Source organism: Lissotriton vulgaris, chromosome 1_2, assembly GCF_964263255.1.
Source record: "Lissotriton vulgaris chromosome 1_2, aLisVul1.2, whole genome shotgun sequence".
In the NCBI taxonomy this organism is placed as follows: domain Eukaryota; kingdom Metazoa; phylum Chordata; class Amphibia; order Caudata; family Salamandridae; genus Lissotriton; species Lissotriton vulgaris.
The window spans coordinates 309,425,364-309,451,201 of record NC_141686.1 but is presented as its reverse complement, the minus strand read 5'-3'; the positions used below and the strand labels follow the sequence as shown (position 1 = coordinate 309,451,201).

General features: G+C 47.7%; 1 protein-coding gene across 1 annotated transcript in view; it reads right to left on the bottom strand.

The window, feature by feature from the left end:
• Positions 1-8,026: 8,026 nt before the first annotated feature.
• The window catches only part of LOC147736580 (transmembrane protein 176B-like), an 85,954-nt gene continuing 68,142 nt past the window's right edge, over positions 8,027-25,838 (bottom strand). The window contains exons 3-7 of the mRNA XM_086953321.1: positions 24,918-25,028; positions 17,189-17,245; positions 14,450-14,749; positions 13,292-13,411; positions 8,027-8,335 (exon numbers count right to left, since the gene is read on the bottom strand). Coding sequence (XP_086809447.1) covers positions 8,237-8,335; positions 13,292-13,411; positions 14,450-14,749; positions 17,189-17,245; positions 24,918-25,028 — 687 coding nt within the window. The 3' untranslated portion in view covers positions 8,027-8,236. The remainder of the gene's footprint in view (positions 8,336-13,291; positions 13,412-14,449; positions 14,750-17,188; positions 17,246-24,917; positions 25,029-25,838) is intronic.

Below are 25,838 nucleotides of genomic sequence, written 5' to 3'. Positions count from 1 at the left end.
TGGCGTCTCTTTTCCTGACGATAACAATACCTTTCTCTTGGAGGCTGTTGCATCTTACTGCTCATACGCTTTGATGGATTAACCTGGCTGGCACCGATCATCTGCATGATTTTCTTGTTTCTTTTCTCTCTTTCCTCTTTTGTTGATATTTTGTATATATCAACCTAGTTGAAAGACAGAAGCTTTATTTCTCCCAAAATTGCTATGCTGGATTTTAAATTAACTTTCTCTGCAGGAGTCTCCAATCACTTAAAGATCGATGCTCTAACTTCTTGCTCAAACTTCTTGAACTCTGGGTCCGATTCACAGAATGAATTTAAGATTCAATCCTAAACTTACTACTATTTTGGTATTCACAGAATGCACTTACTACTTTTGGTATTCACAGAATGCACTTACTTCTTTTGGCATTCACAGAATGAACTTACTACTTTTGGTATTCACAGAAGTTAGGATTTTATCTTAAGGTTGTATTAAGTCTGTCTTAAGTTTGTCTTAAGACAAACTTAAGACAAAATCCTAACTTCTGTGAATACCAAAAGTAGTAAGTTCATTCTGTGAATGCCAAAAGTAGTAAGTGCATTCTGTGAATACCAAAATAGTAGTAAGTTTAGGATTGAGTCTTAAATTCATTCTGTGAATAGGGCCCTCTGTGTTCACCATAAACCTCTGTCTGATGGCCTGACCAGGGGAGGGTGTAGTGAGGTCATGGGATTAACTGCAGACTTTTCTAAGTTAGCATTAGTTAGTTAGTTTTGCCGCTTTTGAACGCGTAACTATATGGCTTTATTCTTCTGGATAGTATGCTGGTTCAAATCAAATCAAATCAAAATATCTTTATTCGGGTTCCATATGTGAAAACCATAAAAGTACATAAAAACACAATAAATATTAAAAATCATTATTCATTCATTGTAGAAAAATTATTTAAAACTATTACACATCATTACAGGTTCGTACGGTGCCTAATGCATAATTTTAGATATTGTGCCACAGATTTTGTCATCAAAGAATTTTCCAGAAGTTGCAGGGCTAAATAGGCAGGGCGACATCTACGGATGTTCATAACTTTTAGTAGTGGTAATATCCACCTCCTGCGTAGTTCCATATAAAATTTACAAAAAAATGTGACATGTATTGTAGACTGTGGGGACATAGAGTCACACGGACACACTGCAGTGTTATGAGTCCAAACATTCTGAATGGGAAATAGAACCAAAAAATGATATATGTTAAGCCTGAAACGAGTGAGGAGTAACTTTTCATATTGCGACAAATGGTACTGTAAATAAGGTTGGATAGTTGGGACCAGCTGTATCATTAAGCATTGTTGTACTGAGGGTTTACCTATTTCACACAGCATTCGGAGTTCAGATAAATGTGACAGACAAAGTGTTTTTAGATCTTTTTTTGAAATGTCTGTTACAGATGGTGGGTCTTCAAAGAAACTCGGACGGCCGATGTCAGTGAAAAAAGATTTTACATATGCCAACCATTTTATCTTATTCATATGGTCTAGTTTCATGCAGTCCTCTATTATTGTTCTTGTAAGGTGGCATTCTTCTCTGGCCCAAATTCTACGCCATAGCATGATAGGCTGAATCTTAATGATGTCCGATATATAGTGTACTCCGAGTTCAAGGTGACAACCAAATGTGGTGGTGCTTTTGGGAACAGCCAATAAAAACTTTAGGAAGGAGTTTTCGATTTTTTGGAGTTGCTCTACATTAGTTGTACCCCAGACTCCTGCTCCAAAAGTGGCTGTGCTGATAGATTTTGCATTGTATATCTTAATCATTTTGTTGGGTGGTCTTTTTCCCAAACGAAGTGAAAATGCTTTTAAAGCGCCGACTGTTCTTATGAGAGCTAACTTTCTGGAATTAATTGCCTCTCTCCAATTAAACGCCTCATCAATAGTTATACCAAGATAAGGATAGATGTTAGTTCTTTCAAGAGGCAGGTTGTCCACAAAGATTTTTTTCTCTTTGTTCCCTCTGTTGCCAATGTGCATTACATAAGTTTTCCTTATGTTCACTTTTAGATCGAGACTGGTCATAAAGGTACAGTAATTATTTAGGGCCCTCTGAAGCTGGACAGGTGTTCTTGCCAGTATTACCGCGTCGTCGGCGTATAGTAACGCTGGAATCTGTCGACGACCGGCTTCCGGCAGATCTTTAACGCCCTTAAGCAGTGCAGCCTCTAAACCATTCGTATAAAGTGTAAATAGGAAAGGGGCCAGCACGCACCCTTGTCTGACCCCTTTCTGAATTGGAAAGCTGTTAGTTAGTTGTCCTGCTATTCCATATCTGACCTTTCCCGTAGCGCCAGAGTATAGCTCACGGAGGATATCTACTATAGGTGGTTCTATCCCCATTTGTAGCATTATTGTCCAGAGCTTCGAGTGTCCCACACAGTCGAAGGCTGCTGTAAGATCGACATACACCATGTGTAGGCACGATTTCTTCGCTGTTACATATTTTCCTACAAGTAATGTTAAATTTAGGACTTGATCCACGGTGCTTAGCCCGGCTCTGAAGCCGTATTGGAGGTCTGAGAGTACCCCTTGCTCTTTTGACCACTCCTGAAGTCGATTTAGAAGTATACGCCCTAGCATCTTTCCAGTTGAATCCAAGAGGGATATGGGGCGGTAGCAGGTTGGACTGTCTCTGTTGCCTTTTTTAAAAATGGGGACCAGGATCGAGGTTGACCAAGAGTCAGGAAGGCCAGTGTCTTTTGCTGCGTTTAACACTTTAGTCAGAAGGGGAGCCCATAGTTCAGGTAGAATTTTGTAGAGGTCCATAGGAATAGAGTCTGGTCCCGGTGCTTTGCCATTTTTTGCAGATTTTATAGCATTAGTTGTTTCTTTGAGTGTGAATTGTATCTCTATCGGGTATTGCACCAACGGGAGAGGATCTTGAGAAGTTAAGTCTTCGGGCTCAATCTCCCCAAAAACCCCTGAGAAGTGCTGTACCCAGTCTTCTGCAGTTATAGCAACATCCAAAGAGGGGCCAGCATTATTATCAGTTAAAAAAGGAGTTTTAACTGTTTCCCAGAAGGATGTGCTGTCTTTTAGGGTACTGCTTTTTAGGAGTTGTTTCCAGAGGTTTACTTGTAACTCCTTTTTCCTTTGTTTAATTGCCTGTGCGTAAGTTTTCCTTAATTCGGTTACCTCTGCTCTGTTTCTTGGTTGTTTTGTTAAGGCTTTCTTTAAATTTGAGTATGCTTTTGTGCATTTTGTGTTAAACCACCCATTTTTCGAAGTATTATTTTTTTTGATGGGTCTGGTTAATTCTTGACTTATTGTATTTGCTATTGCATAGTAGCTACTCATGATCTCTGCTGAGTTTGAGGAAGGGTCTAGACATTTGTCAATTTCATTCTTACATGTTTTAATTATTTTCACCTTATTAAGTTCTTGATCTAAATTGCCCCATCTGAGGGTATACCCGTTTTTTCTGTTCAGTGTTAGTACTTCTTGGTGTAGCAAGCCGGGCTGAGTCTTTCCTGAGTTCTTTTGAGAATCTAGTTCTTGAAATATTATTCTGAGTGGAAAATGGTCGCTAAGTGCATTACTCTCCACTTCAAATGATTTTATGCGATTAGCTTTACTGCTAGATATCAGAATATAGTCAATTACCGATTCACAGCCTCTGCCATGAAAGGTAGGAGAAAACCGAGAAATGGGCGTTTTTAACATATTTGCAAACCCTATGTCTAGTTCAGCCATTGTGGCCTGCATATTGGTGCCTTCGGGGGTGTGAGAGAAGTGAGGTGTCGGGTTTTCATATTCGTCTGTAATCCCGCAAATGTGGGCGTCACTATTTTTACATAAGTGAAGATTGAAATCACCTCCCCAAATTATTGTATGTGGAGTTCTGGCATATTTTATCTTTAATTCATTAATCTCCTCTATAATTTCTTTTAAAGCTTTGGACTGCTCGATTATAGTCATGTTGTTATAGAAGTTTATCAGAATATAAACCTCTTGATTAGATCCTTTAATGCTAATAATCTGGTAATTCTGGTGGAGTGTAACAGGAGTTACTTCACGATGGTTGATTTTCGCATGAGAACTGCCTGTCTTTGACACATTTAGCTGAACACTGTGCTCCTCGCTGCACAGGGTGTTCAAGGTTGAAAAACAATGTATGCTGTTGATTGACTTTGGTCAGTTCCACGGCCATAGACACAACTTAGAACACAGCTGCACTACTGAAAGTCGGGTGTTTTTAAAATGGCATTGCATGCATGAAAAGGCACTTGGAGAAATTCATTCCAACGAAGAAGAGCTGTGCTTGTCCTGAGATGTAATTCCTTGCATCTAAACTTGGAGCTAATAGTACGGGGAGGGTGTTAAGGCGCTGTAGTCCTGTTTCCACTGCCATTATAATAAGGTTACCTCTTTTGTGCTTTAAGGAATTGTAACCATGCAGATTATATTGTTTTTATGCATTTTGCTGCTAGTATTGGCACATGTACTGCACTATAGAGCACGTTAGTTAAAATAAACATTTTAAACTACACTGAGTCTTTGCTTACTCATGTTGTGGACAAGTATGAGTGTTAGAACGAAAGAGTGATCTCACTCACGCGATTCCTGATAGGGACGGAGTGACATGTTCTAGGATGTCTAACCCTTGGTAGCTTTGCTGTAGTACAGAGAATGAATGAGACACTATAGCTAGTCGGATTGGGGTTCTGGGCACCGAGGTGGGTTTTCTGGTACACCACTACACACCGAGGTCGTGGTTTCCTGCTCATAGTTCTGTGTATGTGCAAAATCCCTGCAACAGTAGACTGTTGTGTCCCTGAGACTTCAGAATTCAGAATGTAAGCCCTTGGAGTCACTCTGGGTTCATCTGAGATGGATCAATCCTTGTCCTCAGGAGGGCAGCTTAGCAAAGCAGTGAAGCAGTTCCTCAGAACAGTCAGTCCAGGCAAAGGGGCATTCCTTACAGCACTGCAGCCTTTACTTCAGCAGAGCTCCCTCCAGTTCAGTAGTGTACTGATTTGGTAGAGTCTGAGCTCAGTACTTATAGCCAAACGTGCCTTTGAAGTGAGGGGTGACTTCAAACCAGCTGCTTTTAGTCCCCTTTCATCTCAGCCCTGTCTGCTAGGCTATCCGTAGGTGCTAATCAGTCCTTTGTGTGGGGACAGGACACAGCCTGTTCAGATGTAAGTGTGAGCTCATTTTACCCCTTCCTGCCCAAGAAGACTATCAGAATGCAGATGAGTCCTCTGTCACACCCACCAGCCCAGACGTGTATTGGAGACAAGCTGTAGGCACATGGAGCAAAGTTAAAAGCAGAAAAAATGTCCACTTTCTAAGTTGGCAGGGTATGTCCAGACGTGGCTCCATTGCTCACTTACAAACAAAATAGGTGATGGACAGAATGTGGATCTGATTTGCATATCGCCATTGTCTAACCCAGGGTGGTGTGGAGTGCAAAAAAACGATGGATTTGGACCCAGATCTTTGGACTGGGGTGAATGTGTGACATTGATCCACATTCGGTCCATCACCTGTTTTGTTTGCAAATCCCTTGCTCGCTTAGCTACTGGATTCAAGGTAGCCTGGCTGAAAGAGGGGTGTTACCCTGAAACTGGTCCCAGGAAGCTTGGCAGTTCAGGCTGGACTGTTCCCATGAGGCACAGGGTCAAGGCTGATTTACATGTAGCTTTGTCTGAACTGAGGTGGCAAAGTGAGCTAAAGAAGGATGATGGATTCAACCCAGATCTGTGACTGGGGATGAGTGTCTGAAAAGTTTCAGCGCTCCGTCTATTATCTCCTTGTGTTTGCTTTGTTCGCCCTAATTTGGCAGGGTATGGCCATACGTGGGTCCCTTGCTCACTTTGCCACTGGATTCAAAGGAGCCTGGCTGAAGAGGGGTTTTACCCCGAAACTGGTCCCAGGATGTTTATTTCCAGTCCAGGGAAGACATGGCTTGGAAGTTCGAGCTGGACTGAGGCACAGTGTCAAGGGTGGTTTGCATATAGCTTTGTCCGAACTGGGGTGGCGAGTGAGCTAAAGAACGATGATGATTCAACTAAGATCTGTGGGGTGAGTGTCTGAAAAGTTTCAGTGCTCTGTCCATTATCTCCTTGTGTTCACTTTCTAAAAGTGGCATTTCAAACTAAGTAATGTCAAATCTAACTTTTCCACTAAATAGGATTAATCATTACTGTTCCAAAAATAAGAAACATGATTTAGCTACTCCTTTCTAATTAGGAATAAAAGCTTAAAAGTGATGAATGAATTTCCAATGCAAGCTTGAATGCATGATTTTTGCTGTTCGTCACTTCCTGGACATGTAAAATTTAAAAGTACATGTCCTGACTTTTAATTACACAGTACCCTGCTCTTAGGGCTACCTACGGCCTTCCTTAGGGGTGACCTATGTGTAATAATAAATGGAGAGTTTAAGGTTTGCCAAGTGGTTTTAAATGTCAAGTCGAAGTGGCAGTAATTTACACACACAGGTCCTCCAATGGCAGATCTGAGACAGGTTTGAAAGTCTGCTTGTGTTGATAACACAACCAGGGCTGCAGGCTCATTAGCTGCATTTAGATTACAGGCTGTGGGTATATGGTATACCACTTTACAAGGGACTTATATGTAAACTAAATATGCCAATCAGGTATATAGCAATGTCACCATGTTTAGGGGATAAGCACATGCACTTTAGCACTGTTTAGCAGTGGTAAAACTCTCAGAGTCCTAAGGCCAACAAAAAGATGAAACAAAAATTGGAGGTAAGCAGGCAAAAGGAGGAGTGAAGACCACCGTAAGATTGACTGGTCTAAAACAGATAATGTATTTTGATGTGCATTTTCTTATTATAGCCAGGGCCACTGGAGCTTTGCAGTTGGGGAGGACTAAATTATGGAAAAGACTAAATTATACAGCATAGTGGGACACGTTGTGAGACATAATTGCTTCATTATGTTGGGTATTTTACACATAGTAACACTGTCTGGGCAAATGTTTGACCTGATTAGTACCAGTTTAACAACCACATACATAATAAACAATTGAAAGAGGGAAAATCAACCTCTACGAAGGGCCTTCAAATGCACAGGAACACTTGTCACCAAATACACCCTGTGCAACCTAAGATGCACTCAAAGCAACCTAACATGCACCCTATGCAACCTAATACGCTCCAACAGGCACCCTGTGCAACTTAACATACACTCTATGCACCCTAACATACATCTCAAGCAACCTAAGATACACTCTGAGCAACCTAACATACAACCTGAGCAACCTAACATACACCAACATGCACCCTGTGCAGTGTAACATACACCCTGTGCAACTTAAAGTGCTATCTGTGCAACTTAACATAAACCAACATACACCCTGTGCAACTTGACATACACCCTGTGCAACCTAACTTACACCAGCATACACTCTGTTCAATTTAACATATACCCTGCACAACCTAACATAAACCCTGCACAACCTAACATACACCCTGCACAACCTGACACACCGTGCGCGACCTAACATACACCAACATACACCCTGTGCAGTTTAATACACCTTGTGCAACATAACATACACCAACATACAACCTGTGCAGTATAACATGCACCATGGTCTACATAACATACACCAACATACACCCTCTGAAACTTAACATACACCCTGCACAACCTAAAAGACACCCTGTGCAACCTAACAGTCACCCTATGCAACCTAACATACAGCAGCATAGCCTACACCCTGTGATAATTAACATACACCCTGTGTAACTTAACACACACCCTGTGGTGCTTAACACACACCAAAATACACCCTGTGAAACCTAACATACTTCCTGTACAATGTAACATGCACCCTATGCTACCTAACATTCACTGATATACACCTTGTGCAACCTAACATACACCCTGTGCAAACTAACATACACCCTGTGCAACCTAACATGCACAGTGTGCAACCTAACATAGACCATGTGCAACTTAATATACACCCTGTGCAACAAATGACTAACTACAGCATACAAACACAAAACACACATTTGTGGAAGTCATGGTCTTTATTACATGGAAAATATGCAGAATCCTACGTAAAGGTGTATCTATCAGCACCACCATCCTCACCAAATCTATTTTCAATTCTATTTATTATTATTTTTTGCTGCAGGCAAAAAGAAGCACGAAAGAAGAGAACTGAGGAATCTGGTCCATTTGTCTCTTGTATGGACACTTGGTGACCCTGGAGAAGCCTCTACACAGTTTCTACCTTCGGATGGTTCTCAGGACTCTGCAGGGGATTGGAGGCGAGCAACTGTTCCTTGTCGTTGACAACTTTGACCACATCTTCTTCCTAAAACAAGAGGGATTAGAAGAAGACTCCATTAGATAAGTTTTGTAATTGCAGATTTTTGTTAGGCACTGGAGGGACTGAAGTGGAAGCTCAGAAGATGTTGGAGGTCCACAAGACGCATCAATCGATGGCCACAGTGCCCGAACCAAAAGCGATAAGCTCGCCACATATCAGCTTAGGACACAAAGGCTTTAAGAGACCACGTAGAGTTTATAGAAGGCGAGGTTAATAAGATCGTTCGTAGGGCAATACACTACGGATGAGGGTGCCCCTCCGAAGACATATCGTGGGCAGAGTTGAGTAAGAGCATTTGGGAGAAGGGGAAGACACAGGGGATTATTATCAAGAACTGCGTTAAAATTATCGCCGCTGTAGCTGCAGGAAACTGCCGCTAAAGCGGCGATAAGGGACTTAATAATATGCCCTTGTAAATTCCCATAGAAGGCCAGGTTCTGGGGTGAACCTGGGCTTCTATGGGAATTCACAAGGGCATAATATTAAGCCCCTTATCGCCGCTTTAGCGGCAGTTGCCTGCAGCTACAGCAGCGATAATTTTAACACAGTTCTTGATAATATGCCCCCATAGTAACTTGGTGCAGTGTGTTGTGTTGAGTGTGGGGCATCTATGGTGTAAAAAGCCTGAATCATCTATAGGATGAGCTAGTCAAAGCTGCAGCCAGGCTTGGACTCAATGGCTGACTCCGACCCTTGGCACATGTCCCATGAGACTGGTACTCACAAACGGTGCCAAGCCCAAGACTCTAGGAAAGGCACTTCCCTCAGGCGTGCTGGTTCAGAAAGAGAAAAACTGATAAATGAAGGACAGCTGGCAGTTACGTATATACGGCCATGCAGTAACCTGAAAGGCAGCTTTTCTGCTACAGCCTTTTCCATTGAAAGTGGAGTTTGAACATAGAACACGTGAGTGAAACCATGTCTACCACCCGCAGCCCACATGAACTTCTCCTGTGGTCCACTGAAGCCTTGTAACCAGAGAGGAAACTGTGGGGATGCCCATGAGCTCTGTTTCATGGCAAATGTTTCTATGGGTGAAGGCCCATCCTTAAATTGTGAAATCAGGAAAAGCCAATAATTTGAATATAAAAACCACTCTTCCTTTACACTTCACTTTGTAGTAGGAACCAGTGGCGGCTCCTCCGCTAGGGCGGAGGCGTGTCGCCCCACTGCTTTTCAGGAGTGTAAAAAAAGGAAAAATAAAATGATAACACAATGTTATCATCATTTTATTTTTACCTGCCGAGGCAGTTTTGTGGGGCACGGCTGGGCTGGGCTGGGCGGGGCTGGGCGGGGCTGGGCTGGGCTGGGCTGGGCAGGGCTGGGCGGGGCTGGGCTGGGCAGGGCTGGGCAGGGCTGGGCAGGGCTGGGCTGGGCAGGGCTGGGCTGGGCTGGGCTGGGCAGGGCTGGGCTGGGCTGGGCTGGGCTGGGCTGGGCTGGGCTGGGCAGGGCTGGGCTGGGCGGGGCTGGGCTGGGCTGGGCTGGGCGGGGCTGGGCTGGGCGGGGCTGGGCTGGGCTGGGCTGGGCGGGGCTGGGCTGGGCTGGGCTGGGCGGGGCTGGGCTGGGCTGGGCGGGGCTGGGCTAAACTGGGCTGGGCGGGGCTGGGCTGGGCTGGGCTGGGCTGGGCGGGGCTGGGCTGGGCGGGGCTGGGCGGGGCTGGGCGGGGCTGGGCTAGACTGGGCTGGGCGGGGCTGGGCTGGGCTGGGCTGGGCTGGGCTGCTCACAGAACAGGCGGAGAAGTGGTGGGTACTCTCTAGGTGCACATGACAGTTTGGCCGGCGATCTTGGGCCAACCAAGCAGTCATGCGCACTTAGCATCTTCTCCACTCAGCTGTAATGTACAGCCTGGGTGGAGAACATGCACAGACTCGCAGTCCCTGTCTGTTTGCCAAACCACTGCACTCGGATCAATCACAACGCTGCTGTCAGTGTGACAGCAGCGTCGTGATTGGATTACGGGAGGCTATGTGCTTCCTGATTACTTTCCAGGAAAGTGTATTTATTTTCCTTCCCATCCTCCCCCTCTACCCCCTTCCCTGTGCTACTAGTACGAACACCAATTTAGATGCATCTTTAAACCCATGCTGTTTGCTGGATTACCTTGTGTGGACCAACATATGCACTGTTTTTGATTTTGCCTCTTTTAAAACAAAACTCATATGAACTTTTTGAATGAAAGACTTCTAATGATTTAACAGGATTTATATGTTTTAGAAGCAAACGCAGAGTACTAATTTATTCAGCTCATGAAACAAACACAAACTATTGGTCCATCTAAGTGATAGACGCAAAATGTGGCACCAGGAATCCTATCTCAAATCCCACCTCTTTGTGTGATTCAGAGTCAATCAATCAATTAGAGTTTGTAAAGCGTGGCTACTTCTCCGTGCAGGTCTCAAGGCGCTGTGGGGGAAGGGGTGCAGCCGATCAGACTAAGTGCTGAGTTTATCTGAAGAGCCAGGTCTTAAGGTCCTTCCAGAATTGGGTCAGTAGGGGTGATTTCCTGAGGTCGATGGGCAGGGTGTTCCATGTCTTTGTGGTGAGCTAGGAGAAGGACCTTTCTCTGGTTCAGGTTTTGCAGGTTTGTTGGTCGGTAGCCAGGGAAAGGCTGGGCAGAGCGGAGGGGTCTGTTGGGTACGTGGAATGTGAGACAGTGATTCAGGTATGCAGGTCTGGGGAGGGTGAGGAGTTTAAGGTTATTCTTCTGTCGACTGGGAGCCAAGGGGGATTGCGGATGTGTCGAGTGATCTTGCTGCGGGGAGGGGGATGTTGAGGACAAGTCACTAGTCTTGCTGTGGCATTCTGGACAATCTGAAGTCTTTGGAGGAGTTACTGGGTGGAGTTGGCATTGAGTGTGTTGCCGTAGTCGAGTCTGCTGCTGATGAGGGCATGGGTGACTGTCTCCCTGGATTTGATGGGGATCCATCTGAAGGTCTTTTGAAGCAGGCGGAGTGTGTTGAATCTGGCCGAGAAGACAGTGTTTATTTGGCGGTCCAGCATGAGCAAGGAGTCCAGTATGATGCCGAGGTTTCATGCGTGGTTCATGGGGATAGGGAAACTTCCTAGAACAGAGGCCACCAAGAGTCGTTCCAAGCAGAGGGGGAAGCTCCCAGGATGAAGTCTTCTGTCTTGTCCAAGTTGAGCTTTAGGCAGCTGTCCTCCATCCAGGTGGCAACAGCTTTCGATCATTTGAGAAAGTTGTTCCTGGCAACAGTAGATCCTTTGGTGAGGGAGAGGATCAGCTGGGTGTCGTCAGCATAGGAAACGATGTTGAGCCAGTGGTTCCTGACGATGGCTGCGAGGGGGGCCATGTAGATGTTGCAGAGGGTGGGGCTGATTGAGGAACCCTGGAGTACTCCCCAGAGGATCTCTGTCAGTCTCAAGAGGTACGGTGGGAGTCTACCCCATTGTGTTTTGCCAGTGAGGAAGAAGAAGATCCAGTTGAGGGCCTTGTCTTGGATGCCAACGTCGTGGAGTCTTATGGCTAGGGTACGGTGGGAGACTGTGTGGAAGGCTGCTGACCGGCCAAGTAGGACGAGAGCCACGGTTTTGCCCTGGTCAAGGAGGGAGCAGATGTCGTCGTAACGGTGCAGAGGGCATTGTCGGTGCTGTGATTGCTTCAGAATCCAGATTGGGAGATTTCCAGGACTTGGTTGTTTTCGATAAAGTCGACAAGCTCAGGGTTGATGGCTTTTTCGATGACTTTGGCTTGAAAGGGGAGGAGGGAGATGGGCCGGAAGTTCTTGAGGTCCGTCGAGTCAGTGGAGGGTTTCTTCAGGAGGGGGTTGATCTCAGCATCTTTTCAGTCATCGGAGAAGGTGGCTGTCTTGAGGGAGCAGCTGATGGTTCGGCATAGCTCGGGTGCTAGGGCGGAGGTGGCTCTGTGGAAGCAGCGGTGTAGGCAGAGATTCGGAGGTACTCCGGAGTGGATGCTTTTCATGGTCTTTATGGTGTCATCCATGGTGAGTGGGACCCAGCTGTGCAGAGTCGGTCAGGGGGGTCGGCATCGGCTGTGGTGCTTACTGGCATGGTGGGGTGGTCCTGGGTGTCGAAGTTGTTTTAGATAGTCCTAATATTGTGGTAGAAGAAGGTGCAGAGTCCGTCACTTCACTGCACTGCATCTCATTTCCTCTCAGTGTCGAGTTCATTTGAGAACAGCTTCAAGCAATTTAGTTTGAATGTAATACCAAAAGCTCACTTGTATAAGGTTTAAAAGATGATGTCGCTACGCATAATAACAATTTGTGCCATTCACACAGCAAGTGGCAGACTGCTTTGTCTCTTTGTCAGTATGTGCTGCAAGATTCTTGACTATTTCAGGTTTTGAAACTATTACTTTTAATAATGGTCATTCAATGCGTTGATGTACTAAACTTAAAGACGAAGGTGAAGGAAACCGTTTTGGAATTATAAAGTGTTTGATATTGTTATGTGACATTTGCTGCACAATTTAGATGCTAAATAATCGATGGCTTGGCTTCTACTTTGCCTGCGAGAGGCCAAACAAGACATTTGACTTGGCTCCCCTAGGAGTCTGGTGGCTTTCCCAACGCTATTATTATCAGATTGATGGAAACACTGAAATACAGAGGGCCCTCACATAGTAAGTGTTAGATTCTCAAAAGTTTTGATTGCAAAACAGGTTTTCTAAACATCCTGGAAAATCTGGAACAACAATAACATAATATTCATGTTGTCCAACAGACGCAGTTCCTACTCGAAAATGGAAACCACACAACAATGCCATTTGGTGTTGGCTAGCGGAAACATATTTAGAGGAAGGGAGACACCTGTGGTCATATACCTGGAGTTCATCCCAACAACAGCTGCGGGTCTCAGTGCGATTATTCACAACACCACAGAACACATCCTCACATACCCCGCCACCTCATTCAGAAGAAGCAGTCAGGACAGGCAGGCACCACAAGCCCTGGTATGTACCTGTTGTGAGACCAGGTTACAGCAGAGGGTCTTACAGCTGTAGCCCATGGACCACAGGGCAATGCAGATGGCCAGGGAGGTGACCACCAGCAGCAAGATCCTGATGGCAGTGAGCACACTCTGCAGAGGAGAGAAGAAACAACACTGAGATGCATCCTCACTCATCGACACCCTCCTTTCCAAGAACCAGGGCCCTGAAAGTAAACAAGAGCCCATTTCAAATCAAGTTATGGGGCTATCTGAAGCCAGCACATGTGAGGTTTGTCTGCATGGTTGTTTTGCTGTCCGATACTCTAGGGTGTAGGTTCTTTACCCCCAACAATAACCCTCCCACTGGGGATGAGCTGTCCTGCCTGGTCCTGAAGTGTTCCTTTCTGAGTCTTCATATTAAATGAACTGTTTTACAATTTACTGGTACGGTTGAAGATAAACCCCTCAACCTAAGATTTGGTCTCCCAACAATACAATTTCTTTGATGTCAGAAACACCTCTTGTTCCTGTCGCTTTCACCCTTTCAATCGCAATATCTGTCCCAGTCGTCTTTACTGTCTGCCACCATCTCCTCCACTCGGCCACCTTTTCTGCCAACAAATCTCTTGTCTTTCTTTGTCATTTCCCTGTCCCCACACGGTCCTGCTCAATCTCTGCCATTCTCTTTTCATCTACTATGCCCTGGTCACTTTGTTTTCTCCTATATCGGTCTATATAGTTATGTATGCATGCATGTATGTATATGGTATTTTTATAGCACAAACCTATCCAAACGTCAGAGGAGCTTTAAGGTGTATTTACAATGCCACATAGAAGCAGAGGAGGACTTCCTGAGTGAAAGAGAAGGGACGTGAGTGAGTAAGTAGGAAATGATGTCTGTATAGTTCAGACATGGATAGGTACAGCAGTTCCCTGAATATCCCGTGCGTTGATACTGGAGCGGCATAGGCAGCGGAGGAGGGCAGACTCATGTCGATGAGCATTGATAGTTATGGCTCAGTCTCCAGGAATGAATAAGTGGTGTGCAGCCCTTTTCCCAGTGTCAATGGCATGCATATTTGTTCTTCAAGGGTGCAAGTGCTCCTCACATGCCAGTCACTATGTGGGTGTGTGTAGGCAGACCGGTGGGTTCCTAGTCCCAGCCAATCAGGGTGAGTCTCTACTTACCAATAATTTGGAAAAGGCAGCCATGCATTCCTCCATCTTCTGGTCTCCGGATGGTGGGCGAGTGGAACCGTAGTAGCCATTATAACCATTATAACTATCATTACCATAATAAGGATAGTAACGATTATAACCATTAAAACCATTATAACCATTATAACCATTGTAACCATTGCTCGCTCGATCACAAAGGTAAGAGGGGGTCCAAAAGTACTGGGTCCGCCTGAAGTCATTGGCGATGATCACAATCCCTGCAATGGCCACAGCGAGGCTCGCCAGGTTCATCAGCCACGCGACAGACACCTGTAGGACAAATATACCAAATCATCATAAGCACCACATGCAAGGGGCTCGCACCCCAAGGTGGACTCACAAACACACATAACAGGTGGGTTTAAACCCGCATTCTCAGCATCCGGTTCTGTACTTTGATCAGGGCTTCGCCTTACGGGCCAATGAGCATAGGAAAGACTTCACTTGTATCAACAAAAAGGCAAACACCTTTTGAGGAACTCCTGATTAATCAAAAACAGTTTCTATGTAAGACTTTCAGGGATATTGATTTCTAAAAGGAGAAACAAGTCATCACTGATTATACAGTGGCCTCGGAATGCTGCACCAAGGGAAGGACAGATCTCCTAGTGTCAGAAACTCTTGCAGAGGGACTGCACAGCATGATCGGGAGAGGGATGGTGGATCACACCATGGAGCCTGGCCAATCACCTATGACATGAAGGATGGGTTATGAGATGCTATGAAGCTCTCAATGGCTGTTGAAGCAGAGGACTTGGGGTGAGGAACACAATAGAGTAGCGGCGGGTCATCAGACCTAAAGAGCGACGTGAGCCGAGGTGGCCGGGGGTGGGTTCAATCAAACCTCAAGAAAGGAGGTCTGCGGGATCGAACAGGCGAGTGCAGTGCTACCAAATAACAAGCTTGGAATTAGAAGGTTGTAGAAATCAGAAGCAGCTGGTTCTAAGGTGGGACGAGAAAGACTGTGCCCAAGAATGAAACTGCCAGCACCACATCTCCATGCCATGCCAGCACCACGTCTCCATGCCATTCCAGCACCATGCCTTAGTGCCATGCCAGCACCATGTCTCCATGCCATTCCTGCACCATGTCTTCATGCCATGCCAGTACCACATCTTCATGCCATGCCAGCACCATGTCTCCATGCCATTCCAGCAGCACGTCTCCATGCCATGACAGTACCACCTCCCCATACCATGCAAGCACCATGTCTCCATGCCATGCCAGCAGCACGTCTCCATGCAATGCCAGTACCATGTCTTCATGCCATGCCAGTACCATGTCTCCATACCATGCCAGTACCATGTCTCCATGCCAGTACCATGTCTCTATGCCATTCCAGCACCACATCTCCATGCCATGCCAGCACCACGTCTTCATACCATGCCAGCAACATGTCTTCATGCCAAGGGCAAGCACCACATCGTCATGCCTTGCCAGCACCATGTCTCCATGCCACACCAGCACCACCTCTCAATGCCATGACAGAACCACCTCCCCATGCCATGCAAGCACCACGTCTCCATGCCACACCAGCACCACATCTCCATGCCATGCCAGCACCACATCTCCATGCCATAACAGCACCATGACTTTATGGCATGCCAGCACCACGTCTCCATGCCACCGCAGCACCATGTCTCCATGCCATACCAGCACCACATCTCCATGCCATGCCAGCACCACATCTCCATGCCATAACAGCACCATGACTTTATGGCATGCCAGCACCACGTCTCCATGCCACCCCAGCACCACGTCTCCATGCCATGCCAGCACCACATCTCCATGCAAGCAACACGTCATGCCAGCACCATGTCTCCAACACATGCCAGCATGCCATCTCCACGCCATGCCAGCACCACATCTCCATGCCATGCCAGCACCACATCTCCATGCCATAACAGCACCATGACTTTATGGCATGCCAGCACCACGTCTCCATGCCACCGCAGCACCATGTCTCCATGCCATGCCAGCACCACATCTCCATGTCATGCCAGCACCACATCTCTATGCCATGCAAGCAACAAGTCATGCCAGCACCATGTCTCCAACACATGCCATCTCCACACCATGCCAGCACCACATCTCCATGCCATGCCAGCACCATGACTTCATGCCATGCCAGCACCATGTCTCCATGCCATGACAGTACCATGAATCCATGCCATGCCATCACCGTCTCCATGCCATGACAGTACCACCTCCCCATACCATGCAAGCACCATGTCTCCATACCATGCCAGCACCACGTCTCCATGCCATGACAGCACCATGACTTCATGGCATGCCAGCATCACGTCTCCATGCCACCGCAGCACCACATCTCCATGCCAGCACCACATCTCCATGCCATGCCAGCAACACGTCATGCCAGCACCATGTCTCCATCTCATGCCAGCATGCCATCTCCACGCCAAGCCAGCACCACATCTCCATGCCATGCAAGCACCTCATCTCCATGCCACACCAGCACCATGTCTCCATGCCACGTAAGCACCACGTCTCCATGCCATGCCAGCACCGTCTTCATGCCATGACAGTGCCGTGACTTCATGCCATGCCAGCACCGTCTCCATGCCACACCAGCACCATGACTTCATGCCATGCCTGCACCATGTCTCAATGCAGTGTGTCCATTGCAAGACCACTCACTTAAGATAGTTCACAAGTGCAACTGGTTGGTGGAAGTGCTGAAACACTTACCCAGCTGGGGCTGCCACGCTTTTCTGCAATGATGGAGACTGCTCCAGCCAGGATGAACTGGGGAAGGAAAAGATAACGAACTCAGGCATGATCAAAGAGATACTTCTGGCGAAGATAGGAATTCCACATATCAGGAAATGCAGTTATGTCATATGTTTTACTACATTGCATAAATGTGAGTATATAACTAAATTCCTTAATAAATAAGAAGTAGTTCAAAAAACAATAAGGCGATACGCTTCCTGTACTAGACCGGTACCATGGAAAATCTTCCAGACTTTGTCGAAGACATGAGCTGGTGCTGCTGGCAGAGAGTTAAACTAGGACTGTCAGTCATGTTTAAAGATAAAGTTTTACCTTAAAAGGCTCTCTACAGTTACAATCCAAAACTAAAAAATTTTAGGTAATTGATCCGCCAAAAACATTTAACATTATTTAGGTCTAACACAGAAGACTCACGAGAGCCCTAGGGTCTTCATTAATGTTAATAGGAACAGGGGTTTGATTAAGATGCGGTTCACTCAGTCCACCAATATTCACTCCATATATATATCCATTTGGTTCAAACCGGGCCAGCCCCAAAGATTGCAACCCCGCATTCCACACATCCTTTAAGGGTTACACCCTCAGTCTGTATCAATGACCAACAAGTGTTCGGCTAGGAGGTGTCAGTGGTGCGAGTGTCCTATGCTAAACCTGCTGTGCCTTTCTGGACAGCAGAAGTGTGTGTGCACCCCCTTGTTCCTGTGTATACAGCACGGTGACCATGTGGTCTGTGTAGATTAGGACCATCTGGCGGAGAAGGTTCCTTCTGATCGACTTCTGTGAGCTCAAAGGGTCTGATGTTCTCTCCGACTAGCCTTGTGGTTTTTCCGCCACTGAACTGGACAGTTATGTGATGAGACTACAGAAGGTGTTCAACCTTATCCAGTACAGTTCATCATCAGAGCATTTACTTGCTTGATAAGGGAAGCAGGCCGCCCTTGCCCCTCAACCTATGCTATCCAGTGACTGGTGGCAGTTAATACAGTAGGGACACGGGCCTCTTTTGTTGTAACCCTGATGCTTACTGCCTAAAGAGCCCTGTAAGAGCCATGTCTGGGGTTCCGTGTCTGCGTCTTACTTTTATGAAAGTTGTGTGTGTGGTGTACTGGTGACAGTACCTGGTGGGGTCCATGTGGAAGCCAGGTGCATGCTACCTTTAGAGATGGTGACCCTGGAGGGTGTGGCTAGCCACCTAAGATGGCGGACATGGTTTGGTGAGGCTCCGGACCCTAGGAGAAATAATCCTGTGTCATCACCAGCACGGACTGCTCTTGCGGCTTCAAACGCTGTCCTGCGGCCATTGGGTATACATGATGCCAGCCTGCTGAATTTGACCGGATCGAAACGGCGGCTCGGTCGATGAGCCATGACTGCCAGAGCAGCGGACCTGCGGCCTACCTATATCAGCACTGGTGATGTGATGCATCGTGTCTCCCGCTAGCTCTGGCGGCCCTGACCCCCGCGTCCCATGCTGTGCCTGGAGGAGGTCCTCGGCTGGCAGCTGGGGTTCTTCGGGCCTGATGACTCGGCTGGCAGCTGGGGTTCTTCGGGCCTGATGACTTGGAGCGGAGGTGCCTGACTACCGCGAGGGACATCCGGCGGCTCCAGCGGTGAGGGCTGCGGACTTCTGCTGACGTGGGCACCTGGGCCAGCCCCTGAGCTTCAATAGCGCCCTCGGCCTGTGCCGCTGTGTGACACACTGAGGGGTGCACACCGCTGCAGCTTTCTGACGCTACTGCCCCACGCCTGGCGGGTGGGGCTGCTGAGGCCTGCCACGGAGCCACCGCAGCGATATTTCAAGACCTGGGCCGACGGTCCCTCCCCCCGGCCTAGAGCGGTGCTCTGGACGGCTGCCTAGACTCATACAGTGGAGGCCTACCTATTCCCGAGACCAGTGGTGCCGCAGCGGAGTGGCCCCTGCCTGCCTCCAATGGCGCAGTCCACCAGGCGGCCATGGCTGGGCCCTGAGCCTTAAAAGCTGAGGCTTGTGGACCCTGGAGTGCCAGCGCATCATGAAGGGGTTGTGACAGAAGATCGCAGGAGTCAGAGAGAGACCCACAGATGCAGACCCCTGTGGTGTTTGGATGGCGCTAGGCCCACATACTCTGATGGAGGAATATAGAATACACGGACACAGTTGGTTAGGGTAGATAACTGGCCCAGGGTACGTGCGCTCGGCCCCTTTTATTGTCAGGGTCATCTGACTGATGATGCCTGTGGTGGGGGGGGTGTTCAGTGTGTGTTACAACATGCTGAACTCTAGAAAGTATCAAGCCGGATACTACATCCCTCCCAAACTTTAATGAAGGTCCAAACCAATGGAGTCCGAACCTGTGGGAGAGAATGCAATTTGCAAACAAAACCATAACACAATAATGACGACTCCAACGTAGTCTCTTTCGCTGATGGTCAACCACTGACGATGGTGTCCTTGCCTCCAGGGCCACTAGTTCTCCTTGGCACGATGTCAGGGTGCTCTGTGGATGCAGTCTTTTCTAGGATTTTCAGACATGCAACCTGGAGGTGGGATCTACAGTCTCTCTCTTTCTGTTCCACATCCAGTGAAAGTGCAGATGGAATGATGGTGGAGCCGTTATGTGTTATTTCCACTGTACAGTCCTGGGTGAAGTACTTTCTCCAACTGGTGATAACTTCCAACAGAATTTGCAGTTCCAAGTTATCCCTCTCACGGATATCCCTCTCTCGTGGGTATCTCCTCTCACTGGACGACCGGGAGGCCCTTTGCTGCCAGGCTTTGACTGGACCAGTGGGCTGCCGCCTTGTCGCTCCAAACGCATTGGAGGAGTCGCTATGGGTCCCTTCTCCGTGTCTAAAGCTCCACCTGAAAAGGGTGTCGTTGGCACTTGTTCCTTTGCATGCCACCTTTGTTCTCCCAGGATTTCCAGAGCGAGCTTCAACAGTCCATCTCTTGTGTTGGGAACCGCTGCCACCAGTATCCCAGAGGCCTCTGCCCATTTGATTTCCGCGGTCATGTGTCCATTCCATTCCAGAGGTGGTTGTTGCCAATGGACCGGCTTACTCGCCTCTGTCGTCACCTGGTGATCTTGGGATTCGCAAGTAGAGGTGCACTTCCAGTGATACTGATGTCTTCCAGGCACCGTGTTCCGATGTTCTTGCACATTTGCACTTTCTTCTTCAGGTGTTCCCCTTCTGGTGTGTGTATGTGTTGATCTGTCACGCACACCTCTTTACTTTTCTCCTCACCTTTTCATCTTTCGCCATGGCATCTTGCCACTCAAGTTCTGTCTTCGCTTTCTTTCATTCGCGATGCGGTCTGATCTACTCTCATGCCTGTTCGCTCTAACCAGGCTTCTCTGTGTAGCGTGCACTCCGCACGTTTCCCCCTGTTCTTATCCAAAGATTAGGACACTGTTTTCACTTCGCTCGTGACTGGACCTGTCGTCGCGACCTTCTCTTGCTTGATTACTTCTGACTTTTAGTTGATGCTGCAGACTTCGTTTCAGTCTCTTCCTGGTCCTCTTCGTGGACATCTCCTCTGTCGTTCTCTTCACAGTTGTCTTCTCAGTTCTTCTTGTCGGACATCGTTGTCAGATCTTTTCGCTCGCTGACTTCTTGCAGGTCAGCTTCCTCCTTGCGACCAAACTGGCAGGGCGGCTTCTTCCTCCTTGAGACCAAACTGGCAGGTCGGCTTCTTCCTCCTTGCAACCAACTGGGTGGTCGGCTTCTTCTTCCTTGCGACCAAGTGGGTGGTCAGCTTCTTCTTCCTTGCAACCAACTGGGTGGTTGGCGTCTTCCTCCTTGCGACCAGTGGGGTGGTCGGCTTCTGGTGGTCTGCGCAACCACTCCTCCTTCTCATCGCAGTCCATTGCTTTGGTGCGCTTCTGACTGCGCTCTGCTGCCCCTTCAGTGACTTGCTGCTTTGTGCGGTTATCTTGTGGTCTTGTCAGTCTCTCTTCAGCTGTGCTGAGTTCCTGTACTCCTGGCACGTTCCTGCACATTGTCTTTTCAACTTAGACGCTCGTCAGGGTTCTCTTGACACCATGAGCTTGCTCTCTTTCTCTTTTCCTCTCCTGGAGGGAGTTAGTTGGGTCTCCTCTGGCACTAGCCTCAGGCAGGCTGCAGTAGACTGTTTCCTTGTTGTAGACCTGAGCTTTCACTCCACTGTTACCTTGTGCTGCTCCTCTTTCCCCTGGCACTTTGGCTGCAGCAGCTACCCCAGTGCTGCACTACAACACACAGGCGGAACTGCTGAAAACCAAGACAGACTTTTACCAAATGGCACAGTACCCGCATGTCATAGGGTATATTGATGGGACACACATTCCAATCTGCCCACCTGCAGCCACTGAGTATATCTATAGAAACCAAAAATCCACCCACTCCATAAATGTGCAGGTAATCTGCGACACAGCCAACATAATCACCAACATTGTTGCCAAATTTCCAGGGAGCAACCACGACTCATACACTTTCCAGAACAGTGGGATCTACACACGCCTGTCTGCAGGAGATTTTGGAGAAGGTTACCTGCTAAGTAAATCACTGTGACACATCCTGATGAAAACTACAGATGAATGTGTTGGTGTTTGTGAAAAAAAAAAAGACTGGAGTGGTACGCGCGCGCGCGCAACAGCAAAAGCAGGCTGGCGAGTGGTGTGCGATGTGCGCGCACCATGAAGAGAGAGGAAAGCCATATGGCACCTCTCCTCATCATTGTGTGCGTAACCACACGCAGTATGCCAGCCAAAAGCGTGCAGTCGAACTTTTAAAAGCCTGTTTACTAAATGTCTCGCCGAGCAGCGCATGTGCTGGCCCAGGCAAGACCTAAAAAACTACGGGCGGTTTGGCTCAAATATGCATTACTATTCCCAGCCCGATTAAAAATGATACAATGCCGAAAAACCTACTTTTTTGACAGCCCAAAGGATGCGAAGGAATGGCAGAAAGTGTTGAACCTTGAATCGAGCCAAGGTGGGTCGTCCGGCTCTGTGCGTCACAGCCCTGCCAGATCTCAGGGCTGTGGCCCTCACCGTGCCACCAAGGGCCCGCACACGTCCGCCACCAATGGTCATACACATGAACAGATGATGAGTAGCAGGACTAGGGCACTTGCAATAGCTAATTCCTTTCGCAATGACAACCTTCAGATCGTGTCCGACTCGTCACAGGACAGCACCATTCAATCGGACTCCGAACATAGTACCACTCTGTTCCCCGTTCGGTGACACCTCAGACTGTCGGTGATCTGGCGGATGCATAACAAGGCGAGCCTGTTCACTTTCCTCACCGATGCAACTGGGCCACACAAGCTATGTGGCGGAACTACCGAACCTACCTGTACCCTTTCCTTTTCCCTACCTAATTTGCGTTAAACTGAACTTACCATGTACCACTAGTTACATCATTTATATGCCATATGTGTATCTAATGCCCAAACTGCCTGAGTGTCTCCCAGTTCAGACTTTCTGGACTTGTCAATATCATGTTTTATGCAGTGGGTATGCCTAAGGCGACCAGTCATACTAGACGAAAATGCTCAAATGTATCCCCCCCCCCCACGGGTCCTGTTGAGCTACCAGAACCTTGGTAACCACACAAGCAGCATTATGAACGGTGGCGGCGACCCCCCACCCCACGAAGCGACCGCACTGTTCCATGTTGTTTGTACGTTTTTGTTATTTGTTTGGCCCAGCACTGTTTTTAATAGCTGAGCCTAGTATTATTAGTTTGAAGGGGAAGGGGACTCCTGGCCTGCAATAGTTAATGGGCTCCGAGTTAGGGGGAGCACAGCTTTCATTCTTGAATCATGCCTGACCACTCCACCATTTTAGGTTCATATATCTTGCTGACCTGGAACGTGCGGGGCTTGGTGCGTGCATAAACGACACCGAGTTCATGCCCACCTCCTTAAGCGCAAAAAGTTTTTCTTCAGGAGTTGCACCTTACTGAATCGGAAGCCTTGAAGGTTCGAAAGAAATGGAGAGGCGAAATCTTCCCTACTAACTACTCGGTTTTTGCACGAGGGGCGGCCATATGGGTTTGCCACGTGTCGCCTTTACAGAATTGGATCTACGCATAGACGGACAGGGTAGGTTTAAATTGCTGAGGGGAACCCTCGATGGCCTACCAGTGGTTTTGGGTACCATTTATGCCCCGAACGTGGATCAGGACAAGTTTTTTACTCTCCTAGGCATTGCCCTGACTGGGTGGGATACATATCCCTGGATATTGGGAAGGGACTGTAACACTGTTTTGGACGTGGACTTAGATAGGTCCCATCTCCTACTGCATGGCACTGGCGACAATGGTCCGAGACAACTGTAGCTGCACTGACTGATAAAGCATGGGAGAGTATTCTAGAACACCCCAAGTGTGTATCCCGCAATGCCACATTTAAGTTTATACAATGCATGGTGTTACACAGATCCTACTTAACCCCAGACGCACATCACTTGCCACGATGCAGGTCCGAAGAGGCAGGCTTTACCCCCATGCTATGGGCTTGCTCTGATCAGCCTGACTACTGGGGGGATCTGAACTGCACTTTGGGAGGTCACATTTATCACTCACGGACAATATACTGGAGTGTTTGCTGTGTCTCCGCAGGCGCACAAGAGCTTTGAAAGTTCAACTGCACTCCCTCGACATTGCCCTTATGTTAGCCATACGAGAGATCACAATGAGATGGAAATCCCCTAGATGCCGTACTCTATTTGCATGGCAGGAGGAGGTGGTACGGTGCCAATGGTGCGGCACTTAGACACAAAGAGGCTCGCGGACCACGTAAACACCCCATCTCAATGGAGTGGTACCTTATGCTGGAACGTTTTAAAACACTAGATCTTCACCCCACGCAAATCACTCCTCCCCCATAATGTATCCAGTTGTATGCGGTCCTCGATCCCAAGGGCTGGTGTAGGTCATATTCCCATTTCAACTGCTCACTAGGAGTGACCCGCAGCTAGTGGTATATACACACACAGGGCTCGATTCATAAAATGAACTTAAGACTCTATCCTAGACTTACTACTATTTTGGTATTCACAGAATGCACTTACTACTTTTGGCATTCACAGAATTAACTTACTACTTTTGGTATTCACAGAAGTTAGGATTTTGTCTTACGTCTGTCTTAAGTCTGTCTGTCTAGATACTTATTTAATCATAAATGGCGCTGTGCAGGATGCCGTTTGCAATTATTTCACAGTGCAGCCAAGTACACAGTGCCATCAGCTACGCTACGCTACTACGTGTAGTTCAAAGTATACTACGTGAAGCTACGTGTAGTGCTGCTTCGCAAACTACGCCCAGGGTTCATTTACACCGCCTTCCTAATCAGTCCCTACAGACACTCCAGCTCTCAGTTGTCTCTCTGCATATGAGATTCTCGCCTCCCTGCTCTCTTGTTCTGCAAGTTTTTCTGACCTTACCAAGACGCCTGTGTCCACTTTTCTCTCTGAGCTCTAGTTCAGGGTGAGGCTGACCTCTCTCAGTGAGGGGGTGCTCTAGCTCAGAGTGAAAACAGGGGGAAGGATGCTTTAACCTATAAACTGCCAGCTAGATCCCATGGCCATGTAAAGCAGACTCTTAGGTTCCCTTGAAGTGTTTGATAACGTCCACTCCAAGTTCCTCCTCTTCAATAATCTTGTTTCACAAGTCTTGTCCACCCCCTTTTATAGCCCCGCCCTCAGCATCTACTCACCGGGACCCCAGTCCAGAACCCGCTCCCGGTGGAGAACACAGGCCCATATTGAATGAAGCAGGACATCACTGCATAGAAGACGCAAAACAGGCCAATCATAATCTGTACAGCCTGCAAGCAAAGACAAAAAGAGGTCAAAACCCCTCCACGCCCTCTGTACAGCCTGTAAACAAAGACACTGAGGGGTTAATGATAGCACCCACTCCTTACTAACACCCCTCCACACCCTCTTTACAGCCTGTAAACAAAGACACTGAGCGGTTAATGATAGCACCCACTCCTTACTAACACCCCTCCACACCCTCTGTACAGCCTGTAAACAAAGACACTAAGAGGTTAATGATAGCACCCACTCCTTACTAACACCCCGCCATACCCTCTGTACAGCCAGTAAACAAAGACACTGAGAGGTTAATGATAGCACCCACTCCTTACTAACACCCCTCCATACCCTCTGTACAGCCAGTAAACAAAGACACTGAGAGGTTAATGATAGCACCCACTCCTTACTAACACCCCTCCACTCCCTCTGTGCAGCCTGCAGACAAAGACACAGAGAGGTAATGATAGCATCCGCTCCTTACTAACACCCCTCCACCCCTCTGTGCAGCCTGCAGACAAAGACACAGAGAGGTAATGATAGCACCCACTCCTTACTAACACCCCTCCACTCCCTCTGTGCAGCCTGCAGACAAAGACACAGAGAGGTAATGATAGCACCCACTCCTTACTAACACCCTTCCACGCCCTCTGTACAGCCTGCAAACAAAGACACTGATGTTAACCATAGCATTCACTCCTTACTAACACCCCTCCACTCCCTCTGTGCAGCCTGCAGACAAAGACACAGAGAGGTAATGATAGCATCCGCTCCTTACTAACACCCCTCCACGCCCTCTGTACAGCCTGCAAACAAAGACA